This window comes from Eptatretus burgeri, chromosome 9, assembly GCF_056783735.1.
Source record: "Eptatretus burgeri isolate ZD-2024b chromosome 9, Ebu_testis_v1, whole genome shotgun sequence".
NCBI classification, from domain to species: Eukaryota; Metazoa; Chordata; class Myxini; order Myxiniformes; family Myxinidae; genus Eptatretus; species Eptatretus burgeri.
Window position 1 is genome coordinate 89,285,091 of NC_140969.1, and position 14,767 is coordinate 89,299,857.

A 14,767-nucleotide genomic window follows, 5' to 3' on the forward strand; every position below is an offset into this window, starting at 1 on the left:
GCGATGCAAACCAGAAGTTTATACGATGATTCTGTACCAAACCATCAAAAATCGAATATTTGACCTCACTGTGACCTTGACCTTTGACCGATTTTTCACTAAAATCTAATCAGCGCTAGCCATCACCCTCCTGAATCAGGTGGTGTAATTTGACATTGGTAGCTTCTTCTGTTCTCGAGTTATCGTGCCTACAAACAAACAAACAAACAAACATACAAACACACAAACAGAGGACGGAAGTGATCAATATACTTACGAAATCTAAAGATTTCATAAGTACCAAACACAAACAAGCCGGTAGGCGACATGGGTGGTCGCTATATAATTGCCTACTAATCATACAGTTTTTGACGGATCGGGCTGAAATTTTTTGACAAAGAGGTTGATTATAGTGCGCATAAAAACGCGGAAGGCGATTTTTGATTTTCTAAAAAATATACGTATATATAAATATTTTTCGGATTTTTTTCAAATATTTCAGTCCCGTTGCTAGGCAACGGTGGCGTCCATAGCAACGGTGCTCAAAAGCAAACAACGTGATCCTGGTATGAACCTACCAGTCAAGTTTCATCAAAATCGGTGTACTCCTCTGGCCTCAGAGCTGTCCATTACATACAAACAAACAGACAAGCCGGTAGGCGACATGGGTGGTTGCGACATAATTGCATACGAGTTATACAGTTTTTGACGGATCGGGCTGAAATTTTTTGACAAAGAGGTTGATTATACTGCGCATAAAAGCCTAGAAACCGATTTTTGATTTTCGAAAAAATTAATTTTTTTGGATTTTTCAAAAATTTCGAAGTCCCGTTGCTAGGCAACGGTGTCCATAGCAACGGTGCTCAAAAGCATACAACTAGATCCTGGTATGAACCTACCTGTCAAGTTTCATCAAAATCGGTTGACTCCTCTGACCTCCAGAGTTGTCCATTACATATAGACATACAAACATACAGACAGACGGAAAAAGTGAAAATAAGGGTTCTCTAGCGACCACCCAACAAACATACAGACAGAAAGGGGTGAAAAGATAACCTCCTTCACCTTCGGTGGTGGAGGTGGTAATAATGATGCTGAATTGTTGTTATAATAAGCATGAAAAAGATAAATGGAAGTCATACCTTGTTGAATTATACTCTGTAATGTTTTTCGAACGCTTTTTGTGAGATCTGCCAGTGCTTCTCCTTGCAGGGCACGAGCATTGAGGCGATGCAGTTCATGTTCTGATATATTGTACTTTGGATCAGAGTAATCGATAATGGCAAATGCCTGTAGGGAAACTGCACTTGATGAGATTCCAAGGAAAACATGGCTTGATATACAAGGAAATGCAAGGAACATGAAACAGGAGGATGAACATTTCGCTGTGTGGGAAGATGAGGTTCTGGGAGGGGTGTAAAAACAGTGGAGCATGCACGAAGAGATCACCAGGGTTTTATCTTATTACTACTTTGTGGGGGGGGGGGGGGTGAGGAAGAACAAACACCAACAGCACATTCATGTTTTGAAAAGAACCCTCTCACACACACAATCACTACACAAGTATACAATCACCAATCCATGCCGAGCGACATTCCAGTTGTATAAATATACACGCACCCCTTTATCCCCAATCTTCTGGGTACCTATCTAATTCCAATTTTAACCGATCTACTGTTTCTGCTGCCAATACCTTTGCAGGGAGACTATTCCATACATTAACTAGAACGGCACTGGGTATAGCACATACCTGCGCCACGCTGAACAGTTTACGTTTTCTATTCCACTGACGAGCTGGATCTGGACCAGACCTGATCGAACGAAAATCTAATCAATTCGTCCTCGTCACACACCAAATCTGCTCACCAAATTTTGTCTGAATCTGTCCACAACTTATTGAGACTTCCTGCTCACAGACAAACAGACAGACATGGATGAAAACATAACCTTCGTCCACATTTGGTGGCGGAGGTAATAAACAAACTGTGAATCTATGTTGTATGTATACGTTTAGAATGTATCTCGTTTGGTATCATGCATTTATTCTGGTCGATTGTTGAGCTTTGGCGACATGGAGAGCTTTTCAAAAGCAGCACCGGAAGCGGCCGCCAGAAACAGGAGACAGCCAAACTCACAAATGTACGGACGGAGAGCACACTTCACATTATGTGAACAAAATGTTACTATATAACATAAAAACACGCAGAAACCGAAGGAGATAACCATGATAGACGGCTCAGGTTTTTGGAAACCAAACATCGTCCGAGGTTGATATATTGTCAAATTTCTCCTTCTCACGATATCCAATGTAAATCCTTCCCATTCATAACATCCATATGGATTTCAACTCAAACAGTCTCACCTTGCGCAACAGTTTCCCTGCAAACTCATGGAAATCCAGGAAAGGGCCGAGGCGGGAGGCTGGACCGTATACAAACGGGTCTGTGATGAAGGTGATGTATTGGCCAGACAACAGGCAGGTAAATACGTTGCCATGGTGGCGCTTGCATTCTTGCAGGAAGGCCAGGCGTTTAGTTGCAAACTCTCGAGACACACCAAAGTAAGGCAACCATCCTGACACCAACGGTGGCTCACCTGGGTTCCTGGAAACAGAAATCATCGTTTTGTATACAAAATCTTGGCTCGGAGAAGAGCGAAGCGACCAAAGGGTAAAAAGGAAACTGACTGACGGTGGAACCACAGGTAGATGTAACAAACAAGGAAATTAATGAACAAGAAGAGGAGAAAGGAGGGAAGGCAACAGTAACCTGAAAGAAAGAGTGTTGAAACATTGGTAATGGTTTTGGGATGAAGTGAAGCTGAAGCATTGAATGTTCAAGGAAGATAAGCAAGACAAGTGTGCCAAATCTTCCAGTGACGTCGCGGAAAATATTCAGCCGGCAGATCCTACGACAAGAAGGGAACTTCTTTACAAGTACAAGACTCTTGTTGGAAATCAAGGTGTCGAACCTGACAAAGTTGCTTGCTACACTGAGCGATATCTGAAGCTCAGGATGTTGAAACTTTTTGGTAACAGGATTGGTATGTAGCAGCTCAATGTCCCTGAAAGATGTTTTCATTGCAGCTTTCAGGAAGATAACATCTCATATTATATGTCTGGAAAGATTACAGGTGACCAGTCTGCAGTTCCTTAGATCCATGGGCACATTAACCTCAACATGACAGGATGTCACATGATAGGCTCAAAATAACTGATCACCTTGCCTAACACTATGGGGGTATTGTTCCTCCTATGATGAGACAGAAGTGATGGATCCTACTCTAGCCAAGGAACTCTTCGCATTCAAAAACGTGGGATTGTCATTCCATGTTGTATTTCTCCAGATGCATTTGTTGAAATTGCCAGTGACAATGTTATCATTGAGGAACCATTGGATGGCAAGTTCATTTACGACACACTTGTTCTGTGTTGAAAATATAATAACAGCTTTGACCACCTCTGGGGCCAAGATCGGTAATAGACCATTCTCAGAGGAGATCTCTTGCCACTATCATGATGGACCAAGTTATCCACGAGTTCAGTGTGCAATGTAAACGACCAGAGGTTACTGACTTTCTTTATAAAAGTGTCGGGAGATTGATTTGTGGGAATGCATTCCTTTCATTCATCTTCTTACAGCATGGATCTTGCTTGGGCTCTTGTTATACTATGTCCAACTAAACTCTTTGATGGAGACCTCTCTCCGGTGGAGCTTGTGGATCCTGACTTGGCAGAGAGTGCTCAGTTGGAGCGGCTTTCATGCTTGATCAATTCTGCCAGTCCCTGCACAACATTGGTGTGGTGTCATCCTACGAATGATGCATGGAGTCCGAGTTAGTAGGAACCGGATTCCAAGATGAAAAAAAAATCCATGTGTCACTAGTTTGGGATTTCTGGCTCCAGATCTGAGCATGTTTGGATGTTAACTCATAAGTGCCTCCTCCCAGTTCATCAAAGCTCAGTTTGCCGGACCAGACCCGTCATGTATTTATGTTATCATTTCATCCCTGTGTAGTTAATTGTGTTTTTCCCCACTTTGTTCCAGTATATTGTCAATTTAATGCTTCTGTGAATGTCTGTCCAACTCCTCAATCCTTCATCTCGTGAGCATGTCCATTCTGTATCTGCTCTGACATGTCCAACTCCTCAATCCTTCAGCTAGTGAGCATGTCCAATCTGTCTCTGCTCCGACACATGCCTCACTCAAATTTCTTTGGCCTATGTGTTCTGCTTTCACACTCAACTATATTTTATTACAGCGCGTGCGCTGTATACAATTGCACCGAGTTTGAAATGTCCCCGGCGTCGTCTACCACGTCTCCGGTGCGTCCGGTGTCCCCCCCCCCCCCCACGTGCCTCAAGACAGCCAATGACAGCCGTCCGGTAGATGCAGTGCGTAACCTCGACTGAAATGGCGACAATTGACGGAAATACCCGAGTATTTCAATGGAAATTTGTGAAACTAATGTGTTGTATCTGTGAAAACCATTTAATTTATTGCTTGACGGAAAAAACGAAGAAACGCGCCCCTCATGTACGAACGAACGAAAGACGTCACTTCCGCCCACCATCACATTTTGTGCCGATCGCTGAATGCTGAAAGCTGTGTTCTTCTTATGCCATCATTATTTTGCGGTCCCCTGCCACGCTGTATCGAACGATTTCATTCCTTCTGTTATATATATATATATATATATATATATATATATATATATATATATATATATATATATATATATATATATATATATATATATATATATATATATATAAAGGTGCTTATCACAATAATAACAATATTTTTATATTTCAAATATTAAGTACGCTTTTTAATTGTTTTTCAACTGAAAAAGCATAAATTGCATATTTTAACATGAGTGTACTCATTTGCGCTGTATTGAAGGATTTCACTTGTTTCTCCTTCCTTGCTTAAAAAAATCCATGTAACTCCAAAAAATCATGAATTCACTTTACCTATTATTTACTTACCCTCGCTGAAGGATTCAAAGAGGATATTGCATTTGGGTCCGTTGCTTTGTTTGTTTTTCTGTCTGTCTGTCTGTCTGTCTGTCTGTCTGTCTGTCTGTCTGTTTGTCTGCACAGAACTTTCGTGTTTTTCTCCGTAACCGCTTGTCGCATTGAGAGCAAATTTTCACCATTGGTGCGATTACTCATGTAGAATGTTTTAATGATAACTAGCATCCGTTGAAGACAAAGTCTTCGATATCCCCCGCCATAGTAAATGAGGATTAACAAACTTGTATTCCCTAAGCGTGTGCAATATGTATGTGAAGTTTCCCCCTGATCTGACCAGCCATTCTGGAGAGGATGTTTGAAGGTTTTAGGGTAAATTCAATATGGCCGCCAAACCATGTGACCTATCAATTAGAAATTAACGAACTTCTGAAAGGATGTCTTGGGGAAAGTGTATGTGAAATTTTCCTCAATCTGTCCAGCCGTTCTGGAGAAGAAGATTTTAAAAATTTATTAATTTTCAATCCAAGATGGCTGACGAACCATGTGACCTATGACATCATAAATTTAAATTCTGCCTCCAATCCTCCAGTGGAATACCTGTGTGAAGTTTCATGTTAATCGGATGAGGTGTGTTTTTCTATCCAAAATGGCCACCAAACCATGTGACTTGTGATGTCATAATTTTTCCGATTTATGCAGACCTGATGGAAGATGATAGTTGCAAATTTTCGCTTCGTTAGGTTATGTGATTCCAGAGAAAACATTATTTAATATTTTTCTTGAATCCAACATGGCTGCCAAACCATGTGACCTATCAGTTAGAAAATATCAAAAGGCACCAGCTCACCACTGGCTTGATATGTGTACCAAATTTCGTAAATATATGTTGAGGGGATTTGTAGTTAAGCTCCGGATACGAAATGTGACGGACGGACGGAACCCATTTCTATATCCCCCGCCAACTTCGTTGGTTGGCGGGGGATAATTATGACGTCATAGGTCACGCAGTGTGGCAGCTACGTTGGAAAAACGGAAAAACTTTGGACCTCTGTATCTCTGAAATCGCACCAAGAAAGAAAAAAATTGAAACTTGGCACATAGCAGGTACTCCTCATGGGGAATGAGCGTGATTTTTTTTGATGACATCATAGGTGCCCTCGTTATGATGTCATCATTGCATATGTAGAACACCACATCCGATCAGTATGAAAATTTTTGAGGGTCATCTAGGGATAAATTGGTGCACAGAAATTTTTTTTGATGATATCACCAGTCACGTGATTCAGCAGCCATGTTGTTTAAAAAAAAAAAAAAACACTTTCAAAAATATTCTTCTCTGAAATGGCTGAACAGATCAAGGCGAAACTTTACACGTATGACCGACCGCCTGTCCATGAAAAATAAAAGGTTCACAAATATGATGTCATTGGTCACATGGTTTGACAGCCATATTGGATTTTCCCGAAAGCCAATAAAAATCTTCTCCAGAACGGCTGGACAAATCGAGGGGAAACTTCACATCAGTGTTCCCCAAGCTATGGGTGCACAAGTAGCACATAGCAAGTACTCCTCATGGGGAATGAGTGTGATTTCTTTATGACATCATAGGTGCCGTTGTTATGACGTCACAATTGCATATGTAGAACGCTGCATCTGATCAGTATAAAAAATTTTGAGGGTCATCTTGGGATAGAATGGTCCACAAAATTTTTATGACGTCATCGATCACGTGATTCAGCAGCCATATTGTTTTTATTTTTTTTTTAAACCTTCAAAAATCCTCTTTTCTGAAATGGCTGAACAAATTGAGGCGAAACTTTACACATATGACTGCCTATCCATGAGGAACAAAAGGGTCACACATATGACATCTTAGGTCACATGGTTTGGCAGCCATATTGGATTTACCCTATAACCTATAAAAATACACCACTCAAAAGAAGTCCTGGTAAGGGTCTGCAATCTCTGATTGTTCTTTTCCTTGGTCATCTTTATCCCTTCAATCCTCAATTCCTACTAATTGATCTAAGATTCCTCCTACCTGAACTAATTTGCTTCTAACTTTGAAAGCTTTTAATAACATTTTAAGATGCTTCATTTGCTTTACTCTGTCAGGAATGCCCCACATGTTCTTAATCTCGATCTATCCCATTTGTTCACACACTTTCCTTCCAAAGCATGTCAGATTCCCAAATGCTTAGTCCATCGACCCTCCCTTCATACCGAAAGAATGACTTTCCGCCATGCCTTCAATAACCCCTCATTTCACCCCTCTTGTGATTTCCGTCTTCATGTATCTGAATTAGAAGTCATGAGAAGTCCAGTCTGAAGAAGTTGCATGCACACGAATATCAATCCCCCTTCCATCAGTACCCTTCCTCTCATCATCTCCTACATGCCTGCATCCTCCAACTTTGTCCCTCAATTAATATCCCCCATTTCTGACGTTGCCTGACCCTGCCTCCTCCCATCTCCCCCCCCACCCTAACCCCTACCTGACCTTTTCTCAGCTTCCTCCTCTCCAAGTTATCCCACCCCTTCCAGCCTCTCTTCCCACAGTTTCAGCCTTCTCAATGACGAGTCACCATCCAGTGGTTGGACAGAAGAGAGGAAGCTTCTGCATGATTTGAGACGAGAAGGGCAGAACAATGACCATGGAGTGTCTTTCATCCTCTGATTGTCTGAGGCATTCTTTCGCCAGCCCTTCTCATTGTCGGGTGGTGCTATGCCAGAAAGCAGATATAGGTTGCTGTTCTTGATAGGTTTCACATATCCACTGATACAGCGACAGCTTGAGTTTAGCTCTGGGTCGATCTTCTTTGCATGGGTTGACCATTCCCAAACTGCAAAGGCATATTCAGCCATGGAGAAACAGAGGGCCAGTGCAGTCGATTGAATGGTTTGGGGTTGGCTCCCCATTTCAGGTTGTCCAGTTTGGTGAGAAGAGCATTTTGGGTGTTTTTTTTTTTTTTTTTTTTTTTTTTTTTTGTATACCTTGGTCGAGGCTCGTATGAGAGCTAACACACAACTCACAGCAAGGAGGCATGAGACAAGAGGGGTGGGAGTGGAAGGGACAAAACATTGGGGAACAGACACAGGTGAACTGTGGAAGGGAGAGGGATGGGGATGGGACGGGGAACATGGCGAGGTGAAGATGGACATTACAGGGACTTTCAGGAAGGAAAGCAGGAGAATTGAAGGAAGTGGGCTTGGGTGGATTATCGGGGGTAGAAAAGATCGAGGATTTGGATGGGGGAAGATAAGAGGTGGTGGTGAACAGCTGTTTTGAAAGCCTGGAGGGAAGAATGGGAAAGAATAGAGTGAGGAAGTTTATTCCAAAGGCGGGAAAAAAAGAGGAATGAAAGAGTGAAGATGAGCAGTGATTCGTGATTTTGGTAGTTTTACCAGAAGGGGGTTGTTGGCGGACCTTGAGCGCCCTGTGTGGAAATGTGGTTGGGACAAATCGCAGAGAGAGCAGGGGGGCAAGGCTGGAGAGGAGTCGGTAGAAGACAGAAAGACCACCGACCAACCTGCGGTGATTGGAGTGAGAGGCCCAAAGACTCAGCTTCATTGCGGAGATGCCAATGATCTTAAAAGCCCTGGTTTCGACAGCGTGAAGTCGAGAAAGGTGGGAGGCAGGAGCACCAGCCCAGAGGGGAGAGCAGTACTCCATCAGGCTACGGACAAAAGCTTTGTAAGTAGTCAGGAGCTCAAGAGGGCCGAGGAAGGACTTTGCACGACGGAGGATTCCCAGTCGGCGACTGGCTTTTGAGGCAAGGTTGGAAATGTGACTTTCCCAGGAAAGGTCATGGCAGATAGTGAGACCCAGAAGCTTGAAAGAAAAGACTTCTTCCAGAGGATTGTTGAGAAAGTGGATGGGGCGGTTTTGTAAACGGTCCTTTCGAAGAGACATAGTGAGAGTGTGAGATTTGTGTGGATTGAAAGACATGTTCCACGTGTTGGACCAGTTTGTGATTTTATCCAGATCTGCAGTGAGCGAAGAAGCTGCTGCTTGCCGGTCTGAGGGATGACAGATGGTACGGCAGAGGGTGGAGTCGTCGGCAAAGAGAAATAGAGGATTTTCCAGAGAGTCTGAGAGATCATTGATGAAAACCAGAAAAAGAACAGGGCCCAGAACACTACCTTGAGGAACTCCAGCCTGCACAGGAAGAGGGGATGAAAGAACTCCATTTAGGGCCACACGTTGACTGCGACAGGAGAGGAAGTCTGCGAGCCATGAGTGGAGATGGCCTTGAATACCATGGGAAGAGAGTTTGGTGAGTAGGGCAGGGTGCCAGACTGTGTCAAAAGCACGTGATATGTCCAGGGATACGGCTCGGATTTCCTGTCTGGCATTGAGGACCTCCATCCATTGATGGGAGAGCAGTAGCAGCATATCCAGGGTAGAGTGACCTGGTCTGAAACCAAATTGATGATTGGAAATCAAGCCATTGGAGAAGAGGAAGGATTTCATGTCTGAAGCAATGATGGATTCCATAACCTTGTTGATGATTGGGAGAAGGCTGATTGGTCTGTAGTTACAGGGATCTGTTTTTGCACCTTTTTTATGCAGGGCAGTGATGTTAGCAGATTTCCAAGCAGATGGCAGATGACCTTGGGAAAATGAGAGGGTGAATAGAACAGAGAGAGGGTGAGCAAGAGCAGAAGAGCAGGCTTTGAGGACACGTGGGCTGATGCCGTCTGGACCGGTTGCAGAATCTGACTCGAGGTTTGAAAGCAAGCTCTCCACCTTGTCAGGAGAAAAGGATACAGAGTCCAGGGACAGTTGGGTGCGACTGGGTAAAGTGGGTAGAGATAGTGATGGGTTTGGGACACAAGATTTAGCTGCAAACACCGAGTTTAGACATTCAGCTTTATCACGTGTGGAATCAGCAGTGCGGCCATTTGAGGTAAGGGAGGGGATGGAGGGGGAACATACACCAGAAACAGATTTGATTAAACGCCACCAGGATTTTGAGGAGGGAGAGAGGTTTGAGAGTTCAGACTTGAGATGAGAAAGATGTTGTTTTCTGGCTCTCCTGAGGGTAGATACACACTTGTTCCGAGCTTTGTGGAAAGAACTGAGATTGCCCTCAGTTGGGTTTGCTTTCCATGAGGCAAAGGCAAGTTGTTTCAGGACAACTGCCTCACCACAAGCTTCAGTAAACCAAGGGCGGGAGGAAGGGTAAGACAACTGAACATAACTGTTGGCTTTTGCTGATAAACTGCAAAACAACTGTTGGCTTTTGCTGATAGACAACTGTTGGCTTTTGCTGATAAAAGACAACTGTTGGCTTTTGCTGATAAACTGGACCTTATCTGCTAAACGTAAACTGGACCTTATCTACTTAACAGAATGAACTTGACCGCTGCTGATAAACTGGATCTTATCTGCTTAACTTTGCCACCACGGCATCCGTAACAGGTATGGCATGTCGACACACCCGCGGAGAGCCCGTACAGATCCAAATCTACCCATATGTACCACGTCCGTGTGTGCTGTATACTTACCACTACCTTGGAGTAACTGTCGACTGTACATGCCGATCAGGACATGAACTGTACTGCTATCAACTGACACGAACTCCACTGTACAGCTCGGTAAGTGGCTTAAACACTCAAGCAAGCACTCCAATGGAACGCCTGTCTTGGCAAGCGATTACCAATTGCCATTGATACAACTATGCACCGAGAAACGCCCGTGCAATGTCCGAATTGGACAAATCATCACTTCTTTTAGGAGTCGGAACTGCTGATACTTTCAAATCTGGACCTTACATTTTGCAATTCTGGTTAGTTTAAGATATCCTCTCGGTTATTCATATGCGCAAATTAAATAGAGCCACAAATGCTTTTGTCTCCGGCCATTTATAAGCACTGCACAATATACCCAGTGATTCTAAGCTATGATGCACAGGCATTCGATAATATGAGTGAGAAAAATGAAGGAAAAAAAAAACACGTTATCGTAAAGAAATCGTTGCGGCCTGGTACAAGTCAAGGCATGGTTGAGCAGGCCAAGAAACATGGCAGCTTCAGACCCCAGCGAGGTTTCCCAGGAAACGCCTTAAGACCCCAGACAGTGAGTTGGCCAAAGATCGTGAAGGTTATAGTTAAATATGGCCGTTAATTATCTTTTTTTAATGAACCCAACACTCAATTTTCACTCGTACACTTCCTTTTTATTTTTTTTCCTTAATGCATTGTCGAGGCTTACATGAGAGATAACACACAACACACAGCAAGGGGGGGCATGAGACAAGAGTGGCGGGAGAGGGGAAGACAAAACAGTGGGGCACAGAGACACTTGGAGATCTGTAGAAGGGAGAGGGATGGGGCGGGGAACATGGGGTATACAAGATGGACATGACAGGCACTTTCAGGAAGGAAAGCGGGGAATTTGAAGGAGGTGGGTTTGAGCTCGATTTACGGGGGTAGAAAACATTGAGGTTTTGGATGGGGGAAGAGAAGAGGTGGTGGTGAACTGCTGTTTTGAAGGCCTGGAGGGAAGAATGGGATTGGAGAAAGTGTGGGAATGTATTCCAAAAGGCAGGAAAAAGAGGAATGAAAGAGTGAAGGTGAGCAGTGATTTGTGATTTTGGTAGTTTTACCAGAAGGGGGTTGCTGGCAGACCTTGTGCACCCTGCGAAAATATGGGGAGGGTACATATCGCAGACAGAGCAGGGGGGGGCGAGACCAGAGAGGACACTGTAGAAGACAGAAAGACTAGCAACCTGCCAGCGGTGAGAGAGTGAGAGGCCCAAAGACTCAGCCTCATCGCGGGAGATACCAATGATCCGAAATGCCTTGGTTTCCACAGCGTGAAGCCGAGAAAGGTGAGAGGCAGGAACACCAGCCCAGAGGGGAGACAGTACTCTATCAGGCTGCGGACAAAAGCTTTGTATGTGGCCAGGAGCTCAGGTGGGCCGAGGAAGGACTTTGCAGGATGGAGGATTCCAAGTCGGTCACTGGCTTTGGAGGCCAGGTGTAAAATGTTGCTTTCCCAGGAAATATCATGGCAGATAGTAAGACCAAGAATCTTGAATGAAAGGACTTCTTCCAGAGGATTGTTGAGAAAGTAGATGGGGGGGAGGGGGGGTTCTAAACAGCCTTTCAGAGAGACATAGTGAGAGTGTGAGATTTGTCCAGATTGAAAGACATGTTCCACGTGTTGGACGAGTTTGTGATTTTACCCAAATCTGCAGTGAGCGAAGAAGCTGCTGCATACCAGACTGAGGGAAAACAGATGGTACAGCAGTGGGTGGAGTCATCATCAAAGAGTTATAGGATTTTCCAGAGTCGGAGAGATCATTGATGAAAACCAGAAAAAGAACAGGGCCCAGAATGCTATCTTGAGGAACTCCGGCCTGGACGGGAAGAGGGAATGAGAGAACTCCATTTCGGGCCACACGTTGGCTGTGACAGGAGAGGAAGTCTGCGAGCCATGAGTGGAGATGGCCTTGGATACGATCGGAAGAGAGTTTGATGAGCAGAACAGGGTGCCAGACCGTGTCAAAAGCACGCAATGTCTCTGATTTCATGTCTGGCATTGAGGATCTCCATCCATTGTTGGGAGAGCAGAAGTAGCATATCCAGGGTAGAGTGACCTGGGTTCAAACCTAATTGATGATCAGAAATCAAGCCATTGGAGAAGAGGAAGGTGTTAATGTCTGAAACGATGATGGATTCCATAACCTTGCTGATGATTGGGAGAAGGCTGATTGGTCTGGAGTTACAGGGATCTGTTTTCACACCTTTTTATGCAGGGCAGTGATGTTTGCTGATTTCCAAGCAGATGGAAGATGACCTTGAGCAAATGAGAGGGTGAATAGAACAGAGAGAGGGTGAGCAAGTGCAGAGGATCAGGTCTTTAGGACACGTGGGCTGATGCCGTCTGGACCGGTTGCAAAAATCTGAGTCGAGGTTTGACAGCAAGCTCTCCACCTTGTCAGGAGAAAAGGACACAGAGTGCAGGGACAGTTGGGTGCAACTGGGTAAGGTGGGTACAGAAAGTGATGGGTTTCAGACACAAGATTTAGATGCAAACACCGAGTTTCGACATTCAGCCTTTTCACGTGCGGCATCGGCAGTGCGGCCATTTGAGGTAAGGGAGGGGATGGAGGGAAAACATACACCAGAAACAGATTTGATTAGATGCCACCAGGAGTTGGAGTTGGGAAAGAGGTTTGACAGTTCAGACTTGAGATGAGAAAGATGTTGTTTTCTGGCTCTCCTGAGGGTAGATACACACTTGTTCCGAGCTTTATGGAAGGATCTGCGATTACCCTCAGTTGGGTTTGCTTTCCATGAGGCAAAGGCAAGTTGCTTCAGGACAACTGCCTCGCCACAAGTTTCAGTGAACCAAGGGTGGGATGAAGGGTAGAACAACTGAAGACTAGATGGGATAAATCTGTGCATGAGGGAGAGCAAGTTTCTTTCGAAGAATTCCCAGGATAAGTTGATGTTGGAGAAAGTAGCCATGGAAGCCCAGTCTATAAGTTTGAGGGCTGCTTGGAGACCCTGCCAGTCGGCCTGAGTGAAATGCCAGACTAGACGGCGGTGAGGTGGTTCTTTGATAACAGCCAGAGAGATGTCCACTTTGACAAGGACATGGTCAGAAGAACCGATTGGAGCGGAGGAAGAGCAGCAGATATTTTCAGGGAAATTTGTCAAAATCAGATCCAGAAGAGATGGAGTACCATTGGTTGAGATCCGGGTCGGGAAGTTGACTGATTGAGTCAGTCTCAATGAGTCGCAGAAGTCTTTCTTGGAGTTTCAGCCTGATAGGTTTTATAGTTTTGGAGTTATGGAGGAGACACACACACACACACACACACACACACACACACACACACACACACACACACACACACACACACACACTGACGCACATTGTCTTTAATTAGATTTTATTATTATTTTTTCGTGTGTGTGTGTGTGTGTGTGTGTGTGTGTGTGTGTGTGTGTGTGTGTGTGTGTGTGTGTGTGTGTGTGTGTGTGTGTGTGTGTGTGTGCGCTTTGACTTTTTGCTGTAAATATATTCCTCACCTGAAGATCTGTCATCATTTGAATGCCATCTTGTTTATCCCCGTGTCCTCCCTTTGTTCTCATTCTTCCCACGTGCCTTATTTCTCCAAGTACCCCTCCACTTTGTCCCTCAATCCTGCTGTTGATGTGCCTTCCTCTGCCCCCCACCAACTCTCTTTTTACTGTGCTTTTCTTTTCATTGTATCCTTGTTGTTATGTGTTCGAGCCCACCCATGAGCTTTGACACAGTATACAAAAAAACAATTTTCGAAATCTGTAGAACGCAGTATCTAATGCCGAAGGTCAAAGACTTTGGAATGAGCATCAAAGCCAGCACTTTCTGATTAGCCTCAAAAATAAATCTATTTCATTCAACTTTTGTACCATAGTGTTTCGCTGGGACATCCGTCACTCTCGACAGTATTTTCTTTGTCAATTTGTTTTCTTCATTCAAAAAATGCTTCATCTTCTCCAATCTCGCCAACTTATTTCATACCAACTGGATGCTTCACCACAACCTCAGACAGTCTGTTCATTTAATCAGTAATAGGATACATATCACGGGAAACGATAAGGTTTGCACAGAGACGAGTTCGTTTCAGATGCCACTGAACTTGCATTTTTTTTCAAGGTTTACCATGCCCCTCAATCTGACCCTCCAGATGACTGTTGGTAAAATTTATATCAACAGCATGAAACATAATTCACATAAAGAATAAATTCCTTGCAATTAACTCCAGACAATTACTCAAAGGGGAAAACAAGAATGAAGCACTCATCAGC

General features: G+C 44.1%; 1 protein-coding gene across 1 annotated transcript in view; it reads right to left on the reverse strand.

The window, feature by feature from the left end:
* The window catches only part of LOC147020581 (cytochrome P450 7A1-like), a 34,612-nt gene that overhangs the window by 19,686 nt on the left and 159 nt on the right, over positions 1–14,767 (reverse strand). The window contains exons 2-3 of the mRNA XM_085896033.1: positions 2,342–2,582; positions 1,122–1,269 (exon numbers count right to left, since the gene is read on the reverse strand). Coding sequence (XP_085752159.1) covers positions 1,122–1,269; positions 2,342–2,582 — 389 coding nt within the window. The remainder of the gene's footprint in view (positions 1–1,121; positions 1,270–2,341; positions 2,583–14,767) is intronic.